Raw genomic sequence first — 23,884 nt, forward strand, 5'->3', positions numbered from 1 at the left:
ATAGAAATCACCCCCAGAATTCAGATTCTTTTTAAGGATTATTTTTAGTGTACACACAATACTTCAAACAGCAGAACCTACAAGTCTTGTCACAGGCTGTAAATGCCCCAACAACACACAGAATAACAGGTACCAAGGGTACAGATCTGTGCCAGTGCTACCGGTATTTATTGGAAAGAGGCAGCTGTTGAAGTGCTCTTGCACTCTTGCAATAACTGAGATCTAGCAATCTGTCACCATCATTAAGAGCCAAGGGCCCACCCTCAGTAGCCAAACTGGGGCAACTCAAGGAAGAGTGAGGCTTTCACAGCTGTTCCAATGATGGGCACCACCAACTCTACAGGAGAAAGAGCCTGCAATTGGCAGCCCATACTGGCCCTGCACCGAATAAATTCTTGCTTCTCTTCCCACTCCTGTGCTGCTATTCCTTCCACAATTAAAGGTATCTGTCCTGTCAGTGCTTCCCAATAAATAAGAGGGAGGTTAGATACCTTTTTTGATGGCTTTATTTTGGCAGTTCATCTACTCACTGTCTTGGGTAGCAGTATCTCCTCTGTAGACTACTCCCTGAAGTATCTTGCAGCAGTTTCCAGTACAAATATAAACCAGCGTCATTCCTATTCAGCTCATTTTCTTGTAATTACAAGCTAGATGGAAAATATGTCAAAAACCTCAAACCCTAATATCTGCCAGTTCAGCCAGACTCAGTCATGAAGAAGTCCTGACTAAGGTAAGGGAATCCAGGATTCTTGGTGCCATGCTGTGACCAAGTGAAGTCACTTCTCTTTAAAGGCACTGATGCATATTAGGCCATAATTTATGCCCTCAGGAGGACAATGTCTTAAGACGTGCTCTTAGAATCCTTCTAAAATATGCTAAGCCCTCCTAAGATTTGCCCTTAACATGCTTTTCTGAATCATTAATACTATTTCCAAGACAGAGTCAGATTAAAGAGAGGTAATAATATATAACAGAAGTATATTGTGTTGTTAAGAGAGATTCAGAGTTGACTTTATTCCCCTATCCTAATAGATATAAATCCAGACAGGAATATGAAACTAGAAAGAAACAATTAGCCTTAATGGGGTGAAGAAATCACCACTAATTTAATAAAAAGTTGTAATTAAGTACTGGAGTAAAAGGATTTGATGACAGTACACTGAAATATGGAGCAAAATATATTTGCTAAGATGCACATTATTGATATAAATAGCCATGTTACTGGTACTTTGGCCTTTTGACACTTCTGATGTTATTTCCCGGTTATTGTGAGTTAGCTTATAAGAACTTTATGAAACTTATGATAGCTTTCATTTCAAATGAAAAAAGACTTCACATTTCATTTTAAGATCAACCTCCACGGTAAAGAAATTAATGCATACAGGATGCATATGTCATGCTTTAGAATTGAAGGTGCAAGAAATGTGCAGGTGACAGCTATTAAAAGCCTGTCAGGTTCCAATGATACTGTCAATCTCATTAATTAATCAAGCATTTTTCTTCTCTGGTAGATCTAAGAGCACCTGCTTCAGTCAGACAGGCACCTTATTTGTATTAAAGCCAGAGATCTGACTATCCAACATCAACACCAGTGCTCTGCCAGGCTGCCTTAACTGAGACATGAATCTTGCCTTTCCAGATGAAACTAGGAAGTAAAACTTACTCCTATACAGGTCAACAGTAAAGCACAGCAGCAATCTGCAGAATTTTGTGAAGTCTAGGTGAAGCCCAGCTGTGTTATAAAAATCCAGGGTAATACGTACTCCCTTCTTTAATGGCTTACAATTTATTTTGGAGATTTTCCCACTTTTTTTCCTCTTCATTAGAAGATGAAAGAGGACAGATCCCATCAAGGATCCTTCCTTTTACTGGTGTTCTCCTGGATATTCCCCCACAGGAAGAAAACTGCTAGATTAGCTCCAAATTCTATGCTCCTTTGCAAAAATATTTTAGAGATGAGACACTCTTATCAGTGGTATCACACTCTGAGGACAGCCCTCTGTGGATAGTCAAAATGCAAATCTATTCTTAATCTACCACTCATGTCCCCCATAAGATGAAATGAACTCTCAAACAGATATCCCACCAATAATTTCTATTTGTACAGAAAAAAAAAAAAGTTAGCCTTATTAAAAAAACCTGTATTTTGAACTTCTGGAACTGAATTATCCTTTAGACTAGTTTTTGTTCATAATTAAAAGTGGCAGAGCAAGAATGCTGGAATTTTTTTGATCAGTTTGTATCTCTAAGCACTACCCACTGTGGCATATACTTGCCAAAGCTAATATGAAGACTTAAGTAAAGTTTGTCAAAACAAGGTCTTAACCACTTGAGCTGGAAATTTAAAATTGTAACGTGCAGCCACCTTTGAAATGGTTGTGTTTTGCACAGTCCTGAAGAATGGGGTTCTGAGGAGTTTGGTAAGATGTTTGGAAAATAGCAAGCAGTAAAACAACAATTCTCCCTCCTCCAGAAGTCTTTCAGGTCACGGGGGTGTGTTCAGGAATAAACAAAAAATGGACTTGTGAATCTGCTGCAGTTCCTTCTCCCTTCTCCTCTTTCTGTTCTTAGAAGGTACCCATTTAAAAATATTTGCAAACCTAAATCATAGTTGCATTACTCACAGGTCCTGTCATCATCCTAAGCCTGTGGTACTGGAAGCTAAACATTCAACCTCACAATATTTACCTTGTTTCTTAGCACTAATCTACTCACTACACAGAACTTACACATAAAGGAGTACATTTAAATTCTATGTCCCTTAAGACTTGCATGCAACAAAACTATTCACATATTCAAAAAATAATGAAAATATTACCTTTTTCTGCAGTTGAAGAAATGGTAACTGGAAGAGAAAAAAAAAAAAGATACATGGTAAGTAAATCTGTACTGAACCAAATGTTTGGCTAGAAGTGAGATATACGAGATAGCCGACTTGTTCCAAAGTGTACTTCAGATGTTAGTAGAGCCTCCCTACCCCACTCTGGGGTAAAACAGGAGTTAGTATTCTTCCTGCCAGCCCTTGAGGCTTGGCAAGTCAGTGGAAGAACGGAAGAGATCCAGTTCCCTGAGCTAACCAAGCAAGCACACTCCTTTTCACAGACATTAACTAGATCACAATTTATGCATGTTCATCTTCAGATACACACCTACCAAAGTTTTCTTAGTCAACAATTAGGCCAACAGGTGTACCACTGGAAAGCAGAAAATCAAATAAAAGAAGTTCTTACAGAAGTACCTGTGAAACTTACATGCAACCTACTTCCCTCTTTCAGTTTCTTCCCCCACCACTTCTCTTTCCACCACATGCTATTTTTGACTTTTTTTCCCCTGACCTGAATTCTTCAGGCATAGTTAAAACCTCTCCACTTCCTTCTCTCCTACATCCTCATCTCCTTTTATCCCAACAATGCTATTGTTCAAATCCACCTTTTACACTGCCCGACTAGTAGTACATCTTCCTGCCCTCAAGCTTCTCCAAAACCTTCACACCTCATTCATCAGTTCAGGTAAGATGCTGAACAGAGAACTGATGTACTTATTGGGTTTCTTAGTTCATATCACTCCCCTCGCTGGATCTCTTCCTTAGACACTGAATTCCTGAAATTCAATGAGGAAAATATCTTTTCCAGACTCTTCATCTTACACAGCAAATTTAAGCTTCTGGTCATCAGCATGAGCAAAAGGTTAACAGTGAACACTCTCCCCACTGCATTTTACCTCACACCACGTTGTCTCCTCTCTCAGCTCTGACATTTCTAATGTAATTAGTCTGTGTGCCAGTTCAAAAGAGCTTTTTCCTGTTGCACACTAGTCCTAAATCTGCAGGGGTTCAGTACGCATTGCAGACTTCCTTCTGAAGGTATACTTTGGTCACAGGTGGCATGTGTCTCACTTAACTGCAGATATCTATAGTAAAAGGGTCGGCAACTGTATTATACAACTGTGCCTCTTTTTATAGTCAACAAGAGACATAATGAGGTGATATCTCAATGTATAGATGACCCTTTTTTGTTCACATACGTGGCTGTGGTTAGGTGTGGTGTTTTTTTTTTTTTTGGTGGGTTTTTTGTTTGTTTGTTTGGTTTGTTTTTGTTTTTTTTTTTTTTTTTAATCTTCTCCCCCTCCCCCTTTCTTAAAATATCCATTCAGCACCCTCTATTTGTCCATGGAAGCCTCTACAAAATTATATGGAAAAAGTTCTGGTTCCTTCCACCTAAAGAAGGAAGAAATTACCATTTAGACTAGAACAAGGTTGGCTTCATACTAAAGGAGGCCAATTCTAAAAACCAGTTTAATTTCACATTAGTTATGCATACTTGCACATCCTCCTCCTGTGTTTCTGTCTGAAACAGGGACATAATCCACATAGAAAAACAGACCTGAAGCACACGATTACCTGCAAAGTATTCATGTAAATATAAGAACAGGTCCAGTTGTGTCATGATACAGTCTCAGTATTATTCCACTGCATGCTACAGAGTCACATTATTTTTTAAAGCAAATACTATGAGTGTTTTGCTTGAAATTTTACAAATGCATTATTTTTCCAGGTAAAACTTTTTGAACACCACAAAGAGAAAATAAAATCATTAAGAAGGTGAAAATTAAAACAAGACTGCTGAGTAGGGTTGTTTGCTCAACTTAAAAAAAAAATACTAAAGTACTTTAAGTTTTGTCTTTGGCTCTTCATATATCTGAAGTAAACACCTTGGCACACAGCTAAACAAACATATTTCTCTAGACCAGAAATATAAAAAACTTCTTAATTACCCATTAATGGGATGGGAGAACATAGTTATTTATAAAACTACAGGAAATTTTCTATAAGTAACTTTGGTTAAAGCACTCCATAATCTGTAGCCTCATTTCTGCTCTCAGCACAAAACAAAATTGTGAGCCAAATTTAATGTCTGAAGACTCAAAATAATGAACAGGCTTTACATGTGGAAAAAAAAAAAAAGTTTAAGATTATATCACCTGTGAGACTTCATCAAAAAGATCCCTAAATAAACTTAATAAAAATTAATTAAAGCTTCATAGCGCCAGGAAGATAATTTTCTTTTTCATACCTAGGTCCCTTAGGTCAGAATGCAGTTATTAGATTGTGCAAAACAATTTTACTTTGGCAAACTCCAGCAATTTGAGGTAAAAGCCAACACTGAAAGATTTGTGATTTTCATCCTGTCTTACCATCCTCATGAAACAAAAAAGATGGACAGTTCTCTTCCGCTTCATAAGTTCATGCAAGTTCAGTGTTTCTGTTTCTATCCCTTTCATGGTTGTTATTCCCACTGTCAGATAGATTAAATGAACAGCAATCCTACTACTTGTTTAAATTCACTCAGCAAATGGCAAAACAACAGTTTTACAGGATGTTTATACTACAAAATAAAGCCTTCCTTCAAATAAGTTAATATTTAACCTTCACATAAAACAGAACTTTAAGTATTTGCTAGGCTGGCAATGTAGCAAGCAGCTTTATACCATCAACGAAATCAATTATAGCTTTTGAACTTTGCTTCAGGGAAGAAAAACGCCACAGAACAACAAGTTATCATTGTGGCCCACCACCCCTGGCCTGTAGTTTAAGTTACAACCTTAGTTGTCTATTGTTTTTCTCCTCTGTGGCTTCTTACTACTTAGATACTGCCATCAGCTTCTGCTAAATTAGTACTGTTTTCACTTCAAACATTTCTAAAACACAGTTTCTTGTTTGGGGAGTTGGGATGGGGGAAGAAAAGCAGCGCTGCCTTTGTGCTTATTGGTATTTTATTTGCACAAAATAAGTGCTGCACATGATTTATAATAACATATAGGATGCAACAGCACTATACACTACATTAGATGCATCAGCACAAGTTAGCACCTTCAGCACTGCAGTCCACACAAACCTGTCCATATTTCAGGAATGCAAGCATTGTAAACAGCTGTTCTTTTGAGGATTTAAAAATATATCCCCGTATCAGTCTACTGCTCAGCTACAAAAGGAAAAATAAGAGCAAAAATATTAATCGGATTGGCTTCTTAAAATTACATTTCTGGTTTCTCAGGAAGACTTACAAAGTTCTAGCAAGATACTGCTAGCGAAGTTATCCTTCGCTAGCAATTACGACTAGAGAGGGAGAGCTGCAGTTCACTGCGAAGAGCTCAGAAGCACGCAGTCGCGTGCTCACGCACAGAATGAGTTTCCACAACGGCCTCATAACTTCAAAGTATTCAACATCCCAGCTTTACAGCACCAAGGAAGATTAACGAAGTGAATGAGCCCTGTCTGCCTGACTGCAGTGCAGAACTTCACCTTGGCTACCTCAGGGCTCCTAGAACTGGCCTGACTGCAGAAGGAGCTCAGCAAAGCCTGCCTGTGAAAAGAGGTAAAGGGGCCTACGCTGAACTTCACGCTGCTGCAGCTTGTCCAGGGACACACAGGCCCAATATGCTCCACCAGCCGGTCCTGCACCACTGAGCAGCTTACACACTGGACCTCTCAACACTTCGGGGTCACTGCAATAGGAAGCACACAGAGTTAAGTATGTAGTTTCACTTTTTACAGAGTACTACCTCCAAAATACACAATTTCAGCCTTTTATTAGGCTGGATTCAAATGTACTTTTTAAATTGGTCCACTTAAAGGACAAGAAGAAATTGCAGGTTTGACTTTATAGAAGAAAAAGTTGTCTTAGTTTTGATTTAAACAGCCCTGGCAGCAAAGACCCTTCTTCCTTCATGACCCCTGTTGTTCGTTACACCTCCTAGATACTCTTCCTTATATTGTTGTCTGTTATCTTTCATCTCACCAATGTCACAAGAATGAAAGAGGCAGAAATGCACCGATTATCACAGGAAACAACCCTGCAGACATCAGGACATCATTAGTTGCATAACAAATGAGATTGAGGGGAATATGTCACTGTTGGAAGCATTCTTCTTGGAACATAAACTGACAGAGGTGCAAATTTCAGAAAGATTTGGAGAATTTTTTTAGCTGCTTCAAGGAAAGCTCCCAGAACATCTTGGAAGAACAAATATGTTTAGAGAGCTGGTTTGCTTTCAGTTTCAGGCTTACTTTCAGGATTGCTCTGAAGTGTTCAAGCACCTTCCAAATCACTGCATAATAGGAAAAAACCCAAATCTCTACTCTGAGGCAAAGAGGTAGAATGATCTGGCAAGACCTTGCAAGAGGCATGCTAAAAGACAACACATTCGCCTTCAACCTTGGAAGAAAATAACCCTGCCACTCTATAAAACCCACACACCACACCTCCCTACTCTCTTAAAAGGCATATTCCAATCAAATCCAGATATGCTCCTTCCAGAGCAAGAAATTCAACTGCAACTAATTTACAAGTATAGAAAAGGAAAAGAACTGATCTTATTGCTGATGTGTTATGTTTATTTTCCCCTGTCCTCTCCCACAATGGCTCCTAGCACGAGTCATACTTCAGGTATATTACAGCCTTTCCACAAATCTCAAGAGTAACATTCACATTTTGGCTGACATTCCTCATGGGTGGGAAGAAAGAATGATAAATGTGCAATTGCATCCCTTCACCAGATGTACAGCCTGAACTTTTCCCAGTTTTTAAGGAAAAGGGTTAAAATATATATATACATTCACACACACACACACACAGATATTTCCAGAAGTTACTAGTACTGTAACTCAACAGAAGCTTCCCACAGGCACTACCCTGTCTGCAAAGGCGAGCACCACTGACATTATCTCAAGTTTTTCGTTTGTTCAGAGAATGGCATTTAATTGAAAGTGTAACTTAGATTTATGGTAGCATAATTCACATTTGCAAATGCAGACCTTAATCGCTCGCAGGAAGATGGCAGAAACACAACTTACTGACACCAGAGGGACGATGAGTGAATTTCCTTGAGCAAACACTCACTTGACTTTTGTTACAGAGCATGAAGATGTTAGCACCTCTCCACTGTTCTCTGAAAGCCACAATTCTGTGACCTTTCCACACTGAGCTATTTTGTGTTTCCTGACTGGCAGGCACCCACTAGGTGCTTTCCTCCCTAAGCAGCAGGGAGTTGTTTTTAGACAAATGACTCAAGACAGCTGAGTTGACAGCATCATGTAGTCAAAAGCCAACGCAGGAAGATGCTGCCAGGTCCATGCTGAAAGGCTATGGTGGCCCAGGAATTGCACACATGACTTGCCACCAGCTGGAATGAACGCCCTCTGCAGAAATTTGAGCCGTACAAACCTAGAATTGTTTTATCTTTATATGGTGCTAGACTGATGTGTCCAGATCTCCAGGAAAAGGACGCAGGTTTCCCCCCAATGCACTGCTAGGTAATTCAGAAAGTAATGTTTTGTAGAACTGTCAGGCAGGAGAGGTGGCTCCACAGGCCTTCATGCTGTGCCGGCATGAAGTATGCACTACCACACTGCGTGCCCCTGAGGTAGCACTGCCTGGGGCTGGTTTGCAGCACGGGTGCCCCACCACCCAGGTCTAACACAATGCTTGTCTCAGAGGCATTGATACCTGTGAACTAAGATTATTAGAAAATAGATATTTGTGGAATAGAATTATTAAGAACAATTTAAGCTGTTTTAACCATTTAACCATTGTGCTGCAGAACAAATACTGAACTTTTGAGGAATAGTTAGAATAACTGTAGGATGAGGAACTCATAAATAATCTTACCTGAGACAGTTCAGCCTTGTAGTAGCAAGTACAAAGAAACATAAAGATAAGGAAGCTGCAAATCAGCAACAAAACCAGACCAGGCCAGCCTTGGAGGACAAGATGTACGTGACCACAGGAGTGAGTTTGTGCAGAAGTAAGGATCAAAACTGGCAGACACAGTGAAGAAGACTACAAGACTTCATCTAAAGACCCCCGATGACCACCTGAAGACTCCAACAGACATGTGCAAGAGACATTAACATATGTTAATGAGTTCCTGGAAAAGTTATGAATATGATAAAAATGCAATGAGTATGTATGATTAAGGTAGTATAAATACTTGTTGATTTTGTTTTCACACACACACATTAGGAGGAGCTATCCCCTGTGTGTCTGGCACTGTAATAAAGAATGCCTGCTTTCTAAAACTCCAAAACAGAGTCTTAGAGAGTGAATTAATTACCGCTTCCTGGTAACAGCATGACCTGAGGTGGATAACTCTTGCTGCAGGGGAGTACGAAGTTACCCCTCTTAACCATCTACCCACTCCCTTATGGCAGACAAGCATAGCAAAAGTGAGCACTTGCCTTCCCAAACACTGCAGGTCAGGTTTGAGTTACCAGTGAAGGCCAGTTTGAGTGACTACGAGGAACAGGGAACTGCAAGTGATGAAGGGTGAATGGAAGATACTGGTCCCTCGCTGTCCTGGGTTACACACAGACAGACACGAGAGGGAAAAGAAACCCTGCCACGGCCACCGATGCCTTAAAGCAGTGCAGCCGTTTCCACAAGCACGTGAGCTTGAGCCCCAACTCTTCACACACACTGTGCACAGCAACATCACTTGAGTGAGCTACTTTGCTACATCAAGTGATTGCAAGATGATGCCTTCAAAGGCACTGCAGAGAGTGTGTGTGTGGGAGAAATGTGGGGTGGGAGGAGAAAGGAGGAAGAAACGCAGCCAGGGAAGAGTCACCTTGCTGCATGGGGATGCTCTGTTGTTTATGGCCACCAGATTTTCTATGTCGATTATCACCATGTCCGTTGCCACCGGATTCAAAGCATCATCATCACAGGGACAGGTAAAATGAATTAATATTCCGAATAGGGCAGTTCAAGCTGCACTGTAGACTTTTTTTTTTTATTTGTTACCGGCCATCGTTACAATTTGTTGTATGGCTAAAACAATATTAACACGATTCTTTCACTGTAACAAGTAATCTAGAGCAGCCAGGGGCTTGATGCCCAGAAAACATTTTTTATCACAACAATAAAGGAGTTTTTATTTAGCCAAGGTCTTCAGCCTCAGTGCAGAGAGTATGTGCATAAATACAGACAGGGCTACAGCAGAAATTAGCATAATCAATGCAAGATACTCCTTGGGTACCGAGTTACATTTAGCGATGAATTAAGCTATGACAACTGAAAAGACTTCTGCTGTATATTCTGGGAACAGTAAAGTCTGTGCTACCACTTCCACAGTTCAAAAACACAACTATGAAGGCAGCTGACTTATGGAACCCACAAAATCCTACAGAAGGCTCCTTACCTCTGCCTCTACAAAATAATCTTGAAAGTTATACCAAAGGTCTCCTAATGGTTTTCTCACTGAGGGTGCCTGCATGTTTTAAATGGTTTCAAAACCATGGGTTACACTTGGTTAGCATGCAGGAGGAAGTGTTGCCAGGTCTTAACCTCATAGTCCCACACTTGTGTCTGTGCTAAGAATCACAACGTATTAAGAAATACATTCGCCCAAATAACGAAAGGCTTTTCCTGTATATGAAGTTAGTATTCAGCTGCAGCAACGTACCAGGTTTGTTGTCCCTGAAAAGAACTATTCACTTTCAGTTTACCATAACTGCTCAAAGAAACCTAATGTAACTTGTTTTTCTTCAGTTATTTAATCCCTATTGCCACTGCTTATTCTATTTGCATTTTGCTAGATTTTAAACGCTAGCATTACTTCTACATGCTTTCCTCAGCTGCTTACTGGAATTACTGGACTTTCTTCATTCAGTTCTTTCTCAAAATTTCTACTTTATCGTAACAATAACAGCTTTATCACTCAGTAGTTTGGAAGTGATGCATATAAATTGTTTTCAATATTGCCTTTAAGATATCAGACGCAGCCAAAAGAAAGCCTGGTTTCTTCTTGAGAGACAAAGAGAGCTCTTACTTGCATGAGGCCGGTGAGCTGTGCTCCCTCTGGCACATTAGGGAATAGGAAAAAACAGAATCAGCAGACAGGCATGGAAACTCAGAAGCATCTAAGTGGAGTTAGCTTAAGTCCACACCACTAATTAATCACATTTACGTTTGAAGGAGGGGCATTTACACTCAGGCTGGTCAGATCAAGCTCACAGTAACACTGCACTCAAGTATCTGGATATGTGAAAGGGCTTTTTGTGTCAGGTGTAACTCCAGTGGTTCTGGAGTTAAGACACTACTAGGACACTTGCAAGAGATAGGAGAGACAAACAGGATAATCAGCTGGTGTTGACAGTGCTAGTATCACATGTTGCACAGAGCTGTCTTAAACAACCTGCACAAGATTAGGTGTTCTGCAGGTAATAGTAGAAATCATCAATATATTTAAAGTAAAAAAAACAAAACACGCACAAAAAAATGCCCAACCAAAAAAAAAGCAAAATATAATTCATTCCTGTAACAGAATTTTTCAGGTAATTAAGGAGTTACCATTTATTTTCAAAAAAAGGAACACTCTTCACTAATTCACAGTTGTGACTGCCAGTCAATACCTGCCTTGAATATTAAGGTCACTCAAAGCTGAGTGTCTTATGGCTCAAGACACTACTAGTAAATCCATTTACTTCTACTCTAGACAGACGAAAATAGAGCGACAGTCTTTAGCTATTCCACACAGCTGTGAGGTATGATGGCAGGAGAGCTGAGGTACCAGTTTGTGGGGAACAAAAATTCCAAACACAGCTGCTGTGACCTGCAGCCATGAACCACTGCCCAGTGGCAGGAACCATCAGCACGCAGTGGTGACCCGCTCTGTTAATCAGGCACCATCCTCTGCATTTGGCTTCGGACTCTTCTGAAATCAGTTGTCTCCTTACTTACTGGCCTGCTTGCAACAAGTATTTCCTCAAATATTAGGTTAAAATCTCCTTGCAAAACTCTGTGGATAAAAATCAACTTGTAAATCTCATTACAAAGTGTTAGGCACTCTGTTTTCTGAAAGAAGTATTTTGCTTCTGCCAAGTTAATCAGGTAATGAGAGAAATGAAACTGCCCATCAAGCTGACCTCCTCTCATGCATTGGGTCACTGGATATTCCTCAAATGAAGTTTTAAGTTCAATTTTTTTGTAATGTTGTTCAGGTTTGATTGGTATTTGCTACCTGAGATTAAACATGGAACTACCTATGATGAGAAGAGCTGATTTTCTGCCAGCAACACGTTAACAACACAGCAGCCAGCAATATAATTTACATGAACTCGCATCAAGATATTAGTAAGTCAAGCTTTTGACCAGAGCCCTTTAAGGAAGTTTTGTTTTGAAAAACATGTCATTTAAAAATATGTCTGTTAGTTGTGGGAAAGTTTAATGGTGGGGAATTAATGTCTTCAACATACTGGACTTGTAAATATTAATAAGCATTTAATATATTATTATTTTTTATTAAAATATTTATGGAATAAATAAATGTTCAAAGACTTCTCATGGTAATTTAGAGAATCTGTCCATATATGGCTCATCAAGTTGGTTGATAGCAAATGCTGCCGTCTTCTGATAACGCATGTTTTGCTGCTTCTTGTTCTTGCAAAACAAAATGTCGCTCATTAAACCTTACTTGGACTGAAACATCTTGGGACAAACATTGACTGTAGCTAAACTTACTTCCTCTAGTTTCTTTGCAAAAAGTAATAAATAACAAGAGACTCCCCAGGAACATAACAAAAGATTCAGGTGATGCAGAGGGGAAAAAACATCAGGGATAACAGGACAGAAAGTTTTGGCTAGAGGTCAAGATCAGAATAATGTGTTTTTGTTGCACCAGGTCTCATTTAACTACCAGACCACTTAGGAACATGGAAAGTGACAGCACAAAGACTGTACAAGCTACTGCAAAGGACTTTTTGGATACTCCGGAAGATCTATACTAAAATTTAGAAAGTACTCCAGAGCAAACAGAGAGGCAAGCATACAAAAGAGCATAGCCTATCATCCATATAGCTCTCATTCAGTAAATATTGCTTCAAATAAATAAATAAAATCCTCAGAACTCACCTGCCTGCTGACAGTTCACCACGTATACTTAGAAAGCATTGAATCAGGACTCTGTAAAATGGTCAGCTGAAATACTATAAATCCTAATGCAATGTGTGCCAAGGGAAGAAACAATGCTGCCACTACACCTCAGAGGTGCATTAGGGCACCCTTGGCAAAACACTGGATGTAACACAATAGGACTGGCGTACTGTCTAGCAAGAAATGAGTACAGCTTGATGCATACACACCACCTACTAAGAGAATTAACTTTTGCTGTCATCTTCCTAGGATATCACATATCATAATACAGTTGCAAGAATACCTGCATCTGCATGTGAAGTACTGGAGTACAGTACATTGGTGGGAAAAAATGTCTGTGAAGAACAAGAAATTATTGCTACTTGTTTAACACATAAGTCAGGAAGGTTAAGTCAGTAAAGTGATTACTTCACATGAAAGACTAAGAGTGAGGTGACCCAGACCCTTAAACCTGCTGCCTCCTGAGAAGCTACACAGAAACATAAACTGAGATGGCATCAGGAAGCACAGCCACTTGCCTAAAGACTCCAGAGCAGCTGTGCAGCAAGAGGGGAGCACTGTCACACAGTAGGAAAGGAGGCTACCACAAAACCAGGCAGGCGAGGCATGGCAGCACAGCTCCTGATGCCTAACGGCTCTCCCAGGCTGCTGTTTCAGATCACTGACAGGTCCCTGGTTCCACTCCCAACGGCTCCTTGGCGATAGTTTCCCAAGTGGCTCTGCAAGTGTGGGAAGTAGGCAGAAACATAGGAACTTTACAAGTTTGAGAATGTAAATAGAAAAAAAGCCACACAAAAGAGAGAAAATGACTGAATTTAAGCTTCCTTATGTCTAAATTTATAATTTGTCTAAATTACGAATTATTCAAAAAGTTCAAGCCTACCCTCTGCACCAGCTGCTGCTTTAGCTTTATCTCAGAAGGTATCCACCCTGCAACACAGCAAGTCATATCTCTGTATACAAGTACTAAACTGAACTCAGGCTTTTTAAAATACATACCAATTTAAAAAAACAACAACATGAAATTCAAGAAGCAGTAAACTGATAAAAATACACACACGCACAGAAAAATCTCCACAAAAATCCTATGCACAACTTGCATCCTTTTCCAGAGATTGTAAAAAAAAAAAAAAAAAAAAGACCTGCACGTTATTTACATATGATTTTTCAAAACAGAACACAAACCAAATTTTGCTCTGTATTGGGCTCCTTTGCAATGTTCAGATAAATCTGCATGTCACAAACCCACAGATGTGAAAGCCTTCAGGTACTGTCAATACCAGCACTGTGGAAATACACTCCTCTGTTTTTTTAATCCAACCTTGACAAACCTAAAACCAGTAACTACTTGTGAAGAAGAATGGTACAATAACAGGTTCTCGGTATTCACACTATGACAAGGCAGTAGCTGAGGCACTTAACATAAAATTTATGTTTACCACAGACAACTGCAAAACAGCTTATAAAAGAACTGTTTAGGTCTCTTCAAACAAATGATCTGTTCCTCTCAAGGTCACTTAGATTTAATCTAAATTTTTTTTCATTCTCTCTGCAGTGGCAGCTTGCCTAATTCCAGATGAATTACTACTTCCATCTCTAAATTTTTTTGTCCCAAATAGGCTAAAGAAAAAAAAGAAAAAAGAGCTATCTCCCTTTACAAGAGATGCAGAAGAATTCACCGCTTTGGAGACCAACACACATCATGGTGCACAACTGAAATACCACAAACAAAAAACCCCTGCATAAAACTCTCACTTGATCTCTCTGTAAATCATATGATTAAAATGGTTCCGTGCTTCACATTTAAGACAATGCTGCACCATATATAGCATCAGAGAGAGTGCTGCAGAAACCGCAAAGGCAAAGCATGCTGTTCTTGTGATACAGTTCTTTTCAACAGTCTCATAAGACAATTTTAATAGTCCAAAGGGGATATGAATAAGGAAGGGATGAGCCATTTGGTATTTTGAAAAAAGGAAAAGCAGAAGCTTGAAATGCTGCAGAGGAACTTGATTTTTAGCACGGAGAAGACAGTCAAAGGTTAAGTAGGAGGCACTCCACTGAGGACTGGGTGCGGGGGAAGCAGAAGAGGGGGGAAAAGTCTGAGGTTTTTTTTTTGACCCAGGACAGGAAGAGTTAAGCACATCACACAGAAAACAATTTTGTGACAGCAGAAGGACTTAACATTGGGGAAGTGGCTAAAAACAGATTTATTTGTTGTGGTCTTATTATCCCTTTTATACCTGATTCACCTTGGTGGAAACCCAGCTCACACAGGAAGGTGGCTTGTGGTTACTTCTCAAATGTTTCTATTACATTTCATACATACTAATAAGAGAAAAATGGATACTCTTGTCCTGCTACAGGAAGAATATGCACCAGGCGGGGAGGAGTTAATGACTGAGTTGAAAACTCCATAAAAGCTGTTTCAGGAAACTCAGGAGCCTATAGTTTATAATACTTGTAAGGAAAGTACATGTCAGACTAGCATAAACTCTTATCAGTTGTAGGAAACTGTTAAACAAAGAGTTGGATAAACACTGACATATTGAATGGGTGAAAAGTGAATGCCACATCCCTGAGCATTTACAGGCACAGTTTTAGACAGACAACTAGGATTTATCCTACTCCCGTTTTCCATCACAGGCAGTCTCAAGTTCCAAACATAAAAGCAGGTACAGTGTCATCCAAGCGTTTCACTTCCCACAGGTGTATAAGAACTCAACTGAGATGCCATCTTTGTAACACTGTAAATTCTTTGATTATGGAAAGCACATCTACATTAACTCATAAAAATAGGAGCTGCTAGAGAATGAAGTTTTAATTATTTGAATTTCAATAGACAGCAGAACCTGAAGTTCAAAATATGCAAAGGATCAATGAACTCAGAGTAATGTCTACTGAAAACATACACTGGAAATTCTGGTCCTGTTATCCATAGCAATGTGTAGGAAAACAGGGAGACTAATAAGTGATGAAATAATGCAAAACCCCTGATTAAAAATGAAAGTGACTTTTCAGTTCACTGTTCTAACTCTAAAGGCATACAGAAAGCTTCTGCTGTTGTTACCAGAGAAAAATTTGAGAGGTTATTTTTCATAATCTTAAATACTCATACTATCCAAGCCTTTCAAACCAACAACAAAAGCTTTATAGTCCACATCTAAAAGCGATCATGAAGCACTGCAGGAACGAGTGATCACAGCTACAACAAGAGTCATGCCACAAGCAGAGATTCTGCTTGGGCTCAGATACTTACCTGGCTCCCTGCTTTCCCTAAGCTCCCTCCCTCCTCTGCTCCAAAGCCATGCTGCTAATGGCCCAGTTTCAGCCAAATTTTGAAGCTCACTGGCAGTCTCACACTAAGCATATGCTCCTAAATTTCACCAAAGCTCCTGCATGGTTGGAAGAGAGAAACCCACACTCCCTGTTAGTAAACCGATTCTCTGAGCTCAGGCACTCAATTTTCTGCCTGCCTCCTCACGCTAAGCAACACCAAATTGGCCACCACACACTTCTTTTTGACCAAATGGTAGCTAGGGATAAAGGAAACAGAGCTGTCAGTAATAGTTTAGCAGATACAGGGGAAAACTGATGACAGAGGGTTGGGGTGCACACTGCAGTTAGAGGGTTGGGAGGCAGAAGAGGGATGGAGTCCTTCCGCTGGCAGAAGAGTAGGAAGAGCAGACACAAGGCAACTCCTCAGGAAACCAGTGTGGCTAGTTCTGTTGCTCTTGGAAAAAATTTTTCATTAGAGGTTTGCCAAGAGAGCAGGTTTCATGCCATTTAAAGGGCTCATGCCCACCCCTCCTTATAAACAGATCAATACAGTGCAAGGCACCATATAAGCAGATAATCTTTCTAATCAAGCTGAGTGTCTAGTTTTCCAATACATTTGTATCCAGTCTGAGCACCTCAACTGGAATTCTGCTTGCGTATAACAGAAAAGGTTGTTATTTAAGATGACAATGTGCACACTTGAGCTGAGACACTACAACACAACTAAGTGCATCCAAAGTGGTTCAATGTCTTTATTTTGATATTCGTAAGAGGCACATAAACATAGTTAACTGTTACTTATGATCTAATCTGTTTAATTTGCCATTGCTTTTCTTGAAAGGTAACCCTCTTTTCCTACGGGAATGCTTTTTGCATGCTTAACATGCAAATGTTGCACTTCAGTGCTGATACTTTAGCTTTTTCTGTAGTTTGAAAACAGAAGTTACTGACATACTGCTGTTAATATCACCTTGCCATTGCTTGATAGCTACTGCATTAGCATTTTCAGTAGAGATTTCTTCTGGATGAGGCAGATGGAATTACCTTCTATCTGTTTATGCAATGGACTCTTCAAATGGGAGCATTACAACAGATCACCATGTGCTTCTCATGTGGACCCTGCTTTGGGGAAATCAGAGCTATCTCCCTACTGACAAGAGCTATTGCAGTCTCCTGGAACAGTAAAGAGTTCAATTTGTACCATTAACACAAAGTTATGAATTCTAAATTACAAACTGCTTTGTTTGCCAGGTTTTCAGACACATTGGACATTACACTGTATTAAAAACCCCAAACCTTTCATTAAGTAGATGCTATGAAAAGAACATACAACTAGTTACTCCTGTAGCTTTTAAAAAAATCACATTTTTCCATACTTTGCAGAGTTTGAGGCATGAAAACACAAGACTAGTAAATCCAAAACCCAAGCCATTCTTCTTACAACTCTCAGCCCAGAGTAGCCAGTACTGTGCTTTTCAGAACATACCGTTCTCACTATAGAATTAAAACCCTAACTTGAACAACATTTTAAATTATTTTTAATAAAACCAGTCAATACACCTTAGTTATGATTTGCAGTCAACTCAGCCAAAGTTACCTTCTCTATTTCTCAGTGCAGACTGCACTACCTAATTCTGCTCAGGTCTTAGCAAAAGGGTTGCCTGTAGGAAACAGGCTGGCTTTCACCCACCAACTCCTACTACGTGTGTCAAAACAGTGTCTTCTGACCATCGTCTAGCCAGTCTGCATTACAGCCAATCACCTACAAAAACATTTGGGATGGGTAATAAGATACAAGTCAGCCATAAGTGAAAATGAACCACTAAAGAAGAGTTCCACTCTTTCTGAGCTTCTGAGGGATGTGGTAAGAAGACACAATCAGTTGAATTCACTAACAGCATAATACAGCCATTATTTACAAAAAGGAATGTTAAAAGCAAAACATATTTTGATAACAAGAAAGAACAAATGAAATGGTTTTAAACTAATGAAAAGTTATTTTACAATATCCCTTATGTATTTCTAGGTGTGCCTGAAAACAGAGCTCTGGGCAAGTTATGAGTGAAAAGAAGAAATAATCTAGTAAGAAAGTATTCATTCATGTTTTTCTACTTTAAAGCATTTAAAAGAAGTCTGAACTAGATGTTGCTTTGAGTCTTCTGTAGTTCCTTCAGTTACATGTGTTCACAGATTTTTTGCACTCTGCTGACATTCCCTCAACTTACACCCATTTGGTGGGGAAGGGCTGTTTTCAGCTTTCCAATTAGCTTAATAGCTAATTTATCTGATAGACCACAACTACCCAGCAACAGTGGTCTACATAAACCAGTGTTCACCAGCATACAACAGCAATGCTTCAGAGAGATACAACTGTGCTGGCAGTTTCCATGGGAGGAAAACAATAGACTTGCTCATGAATCTCCTTTCATCTTATCCACAGCAGTCCTCCTTAGTGTTCACAGCCAGGGTGTAAGTAATATAATTTAGGGTTATAGAAGAGGCATAACCAAGTAAATACATATTACCAGTGAATTACAGAGTAAGCTTGAGTCCATCAGACACTAAAAGCTAAACACTGAGCAGTATGGGAGCACTCCAGCAGAGGAGGGTGGGGGAGGCAGCACACAAAAGCAAAACTGAAAAGGAAAGGGTGATGTGATGAAAGAAGCAGCCCCAACTTTACCATCTTCTCCTGTGATTATTAGGAATCTTTTATGATACTACATTAAGCTTGGCTTCCTACTTGATTTACTAACTGAATACATATGTTTAACCTTTGATACACGAACAAGGACAAATAAAAAAAAAAAAACCAAACAGGAAGAAGAATTAGTTAGGGCAACGAAGGCTTTCTCTCCTGTTTCCTTGTTAGCTTCACATCTTAGCAGTTATCTAATCTTTAAGATCAATCTTTGAAAAAACCCTGGTGTCTGTGGGGTTTTAATTCCTCTTTTACTCTCAGTATTTACTCAAAATTTTCTATTGTGTCTCTTCTTTTCTAAAGCTTCCCTTCCTCCATCTGTCTTTCCTTTACCCAGGCACACATCAGTTGCATATTGTGCCCTGTGCCAAAGCCACAGAATGCAACAAGCCATAAGCCCTGCTTTTGCACCCGCTGTATGTGAACATCTGCAGAGACCAGTGTCACCTCATTCATTAGCTGTGTGCTGAAGGCACATCCTTGCTCTTCTTAACAGTACATAGTGCAGGAGCTCTCAAACCAAAATAAAACATAAGGAACACTGGGATAAATTAAACATACCTGCCAAGAGAAACAGAAAACCTTGTACCTTGCTATAAATCCTCTCTATGCTGGTTTGAACTCAACTGCAGTGTAAATGCAAAGCACACAAAGGAAAAAAAAAAACAAAACAAACAAACAAAACAACAACAAAAAAAAAAAACAACAAACCAAGCACCAAAAAAACCCCAAACACAAACCCCCTTTCTTCTCCTTTGATGACATGACCTTTTATCATGAGTATAAACAAAATTCAACAGGTTAAAACCAGACAAAAAAAAAAAATCAAAACCCAAAACCCACAGCAGAAAAAACAGAAAAATAAAATCCTTTGTCACCGAGTATGATTTAGACAGGTAACAACTGTAAGATTCAGTGACAGCAATAAAAATCAGTAAGTACTTTTCTTATTAAACAACCATTTTTTAATAGTCTGTATGTGCAGACATGAAGAATAAAGTTGATTTGTGAGCAAAAAGTGCCAGACGTCTAGAAACCAGATTTACAGATGTGAAAGTTCTCGCATGAACAGGAGCCAACCCTTTCAATAATTTTCACACAAATTAAACCCTAACGAACTCAGAAGGGCTCTCTGCAGCTTCTCTGTGCCTGAGAAGGAGAAATGATTCACCAGCACCCAGCCCTGACCCACTCTGGGATCAAGACACAGAGCTGGGACTTGAGAGGTCAAGGTTCTGCTCCCCATTCAGCCAGGGACCACCTGTGCAACCCTGGGCAAGCCTCTTAATCTCCAAATTTTAATTCTTGTTTAAGGGAAGAAATGCATAGCCCTAATCTGCCTTTTGTCATACCTGCCAGACTGTAATGGGTAGAGAAAACCTTCACATCACACCTGTAAAATGTGAGTCTGTAACATCACACAGCCCCTCTCAGGACCATTGTAACTACCCATGTCCCAGACTTCAAGTATAGAAGATTGTCTAAAAATTGGTTCCAAGTGTTTTAAGCATGACTTTCCCAGAAAACCAGTACTATTTACTCATACAGATAGACAACTAAACCACAGTAATCTGTTAAATTTGGATATACTGATATATTTGCAACGCTCTCATGTTAACATTTCATGTAACAAGTGTTATTTCACAGCCGTATTTCTACTATTTTAAGTCTAAATAACTTTCTGCCTATGGTTTATGTTCCACTCCACATATGTAAAGCTAACACAAAACGCTGTAAAATACCATGGGCATTCAGAAAAGTTATCAAAAAGCCTAAGTCCTACGGAAAACAAACAAACAAACAAAACCAACCAAACCTGATGACTTACAATGGAAGGATGTCTTTATAAGTTTACCCAGATATAAAGTATATGCAAGCCGTTTATTTCTTGCTAGGAATATCAAAGCACATATTTCACACAAATAGCAAGAAATACAAGGACCTACAGACAGTAGGTAGACCTACATGTAGCTTAAAACAGTTCTTTGTACTTTTGGGTTTGTTTTTCTTTCATTTCATCTTCCTTACTTAAACATACCAAATGCTCAGTAGCGTTCCTTAGTTCTCCTACACTGCTTCCAAGTTTTACAAAGTCTGACAAACCCTGCACATTACCATGCTGCTGTTTACCCTGCCTGGAGAAAACCAACATCTTCCTGAACTGAAGTTTCCTCCTGAAGACAGAAACGGCTAAGTATCATCCTGACCGACCCTGCCTGCAAGTCAGATTTATATAACGCTGAGCCCTCGTCCAGACAGCCTTAACACAGCCTGACAAAACCCTGTAAGCCCTAAATCCTTTCCCTTGCTCGTTTAAGCGGGATGTTTTCAGCGTCATTATGCTTCAATGACACCGGGCTTCTTAATTAGAAGGGGTGTGGGGGGAAGAATAAACACACCCATAAGTGGTCAAGAAGTTATTTGATACACCAGGAAGACGGATTAGCAACAGAAAAATAGAGAGGGGAAACTTCTCCAGGAGAGACTTGTGTGGCAGAGACCCCACAAGTGCTGTCCGGAGGTCCCGTGAGGTCCCTGCCCTTCACCGCCTCCCTGAGGGGCCTGTCCCCAAACGAAGCACCCCGGACCCCTCGCCTGGGCCTCCTCTCCCCCGTCCCCGTCCCTCGCTTCTCCACAGGCGCGACCCCGGGACGGGACCCCGCCGCCATGCAGCGCCTGCGGGCGGGCTCCCGCCGTCCACGCCCGCGGCCCCGGAAAGGCGCCTGAGGCGGGGGGACGACAGCTAAGCCTAGCCCCGGCAGGAGCCCCCGAGCGGGGGGTTTCCTCTCGCCCGCCTGAAGGAAAGCCTGAGGCGGGCGAGGGGAAGCGAAATCCCGCCGGGGCGCAGGGGACGAGGCGAGTGGTGAGGGGTCCTCCCCGCCCGGCTGGCAGCTCCCGGCGCTCGCGACCCTCCCCGTCCACTCACACACACACAGCTCCACCACGTAGGCGTAGTAGGACCAGGCCACGACCAGGGCGATGAAGGCCACGGGCACCCAGGCCAACACCTTCTGGCAACACTTGAGGACGTGGGACGGCGCCATCTTCCCTGCCGGGCCACCGCAGGAGGCATCAGCGCCGGCGCTGCAACGGGCGGCGGCGGCGGCTGCAGCTACAGCCGCCGCTGCGGAGCCGGCCCCGGGCGGGCGGGCGGGCAGGCCCTGGGCGGGCCGCAGTGGGCGGGAGAGGGGCGGCCCCGGCGTCCGCCACCGCCTCCTTCTCCTCCTGCGGGCGCCTCCGCGTCTCGCCGGTCGCCCCTCGCCCTCAGGCGGGAGGGAGGCGAGCGGGTCCCTTTTTCCCAGGAGGGATCGGTCGTGGGGTTTGCACTGGCGGGGCCAGCTCTGGGCGGGATCCTCCTCCGGCCATAAAACCTGCTCTTAAACCTCAACCTTGCGGTGCTGAGCGGGGCGGTTTTGGGCACAACAGCGCCGGGATGGGTTCAGGCAGCCATACCCGGGGCCCTGCCCCCCTCCCGCTCGCCAAGTCCATGCGCTTACAGGGCTCAAACAGCTTGTTGGATGCTGCAAAGAATATCTGTACAAATATCTTGCTTGGGCTGCTTTCTGAACTTCAGTTCATGCCAGACAGCCGCGGGCGGCACCACGACCTCCCTGAGAAGCACCGCTCTGCGGGGCCGATCCTCTCGAGCGTGGTCGTTCTTCACGCGTGAAATTTTTAGCACTACTACCGGTAGGACCCCGAGGTCGGAAGGGCCCCGTGGCATAACAAAACGCCCGTTTCTTCTCCAAAACCAGAGCGGGGGTTTGTGCCGGCGGCGCTTCCCCCGGCCCGGGGCGGCCGCGGCGGCTCCCGCGGGGCTCCGGCGCCACCTGGCGGCGGCGGGCGGGGCCGCCCCGGCTGAGGCGGGACCTGCCCGGGGCGGGGGGGGGAGCTCCGGCGGCGGGGGGGCCGGCAACCGCCGGGAGGTCAAAGCCGTAGGGCGAAGGGTCAGGGTTTAACAGTCCAAAGTGCGGCAGGGGGGAGAGGGGGACCCCCGGAATGAGAAGGTTTAGGAAAAACAGCAAGCGGTGTGTGTGGGGGGTGGTTGGTGCGGGCAGAGCCTGGGCTCTGGGGCCGCGTAGTCCTTTGGAGAGGCTTAAGCGAGCGGCGACGGCGATAGGGTTGCCTTGGAGGAAGGCAGGGGCCAAATTATTATGGGCTTGCCTGCTGATGAGGTGATGGAAAAAATACTGAGACGAGTAATCAAGAAGTGAGAAGACCACAAGCCTCGAAAAACGAATAGGGAGGGGATGCCCAGCAAAAATGCCCGAGCACAGCAGCCTCCATGGGCATGTGTGTGTTCATCTGGGTATCGGAGCTGAGGAAGGATGCGGTGGCCTTTGATCCGGACGTATACGGAAAAACTGTGGGGCAGGGAGATGTGCCCAGGGACCACGGAAAGACGGAGATCACTCTGGGATCGACTCGTAAGTGTATGGGCATGCTAGAACATGGGAGCGGGATCACAGCGGTGAGGAAGGGGGTTGCAAAATTTTACATAGTTCACGTGTTAGTAGTAACTAAACGCTGGTAAAGAAAGAGGTTAGAGGAGAGGGAGAGGAGCTGGTGGAACAGCTTGGTCTGGCCCGTTGCTAACAGAGTGCCGGAAGGTGTGGGAGGAGTGACAGGTTACGTGGATGGCATCTTGGTTATGGGGACTAGTCACTAGAGAAGTACTAACAAGGATAGAGAGGTTTGGATTTAACATGAACTAGGTCAATCTTGGGCTGATGTGCTGGTTAGCACATCAGGGATATTGTTAAAGTGTTCCAGCTCCTCTAATCTTCATTCTGTTAAAGGTGTAAAAACATGCAACGGCTGCCGGCATGTGCTTTCCCTCAGGATCTCACGGGATTTTTAACATTTAGCCTCAGGACAGTGGGAACAGATTAAATGCTTGGTGTCCAAGTAATAAGTATTTCTTGATAGTCCTTTTATAAGTAACTGATTTTACCTTTAAAGGGGTGTAGAATAA

The 23,884-nt window shown here is 42.0% G+C and overlaps 1 protein-coding gene across 7 annotated transcripts in view; it reads right to left on the bottom strand.

Moving 5' to 3' along the window:
- Positions 1 to 22,066, bottom strand: part of ZDHHC20 (zinc finger DHHC-type palmitoyltransferase 20) — a 50,826-nt gene extending 28,760 nt beyond the window's left edge. For all 7 annotated transcript variants that reach the window (XM_042791930.1, XM_042791927.1, XM_042791926.1 and 4 more), the window contains exons 1-2: positions 21,836 to 22,066; positions 2,819 to 2,845 (exon numbers count right to left, since the gene is read on the bottom strand). In XM_042791930.1, the coding sequence (XP_042647864.1) occupies positions 2,819 to 2,845; positions 21,836 to 21,953 (145 nt within the window). In that variant the 5' untranslated portion in view covers positions 21,954 to 22,066. The remainder of the gene's footprint in view (positions 1 to 2,818; positions 2,846 to 21,835) is intronic.
- Between the last annotated feature and the right edge of the window lie 1,818 nt (positions 22,067 to 23,884).

This window comes from Tyto alba, unplaced genomic scaffold, assembly GCF_018691265.1.
Source record: "Tyto alba isolate M040663 unplaced genomic scaffold, T.alba_DEE_v4.0 Super-Scaffold_2, whole genome shotgun sequence".
Lineage (NCBI taxonomy): Eukaryota > Metazoa > Chordata > Aves > Strigiformes > Tytonidae > Tyto > Tyto alba.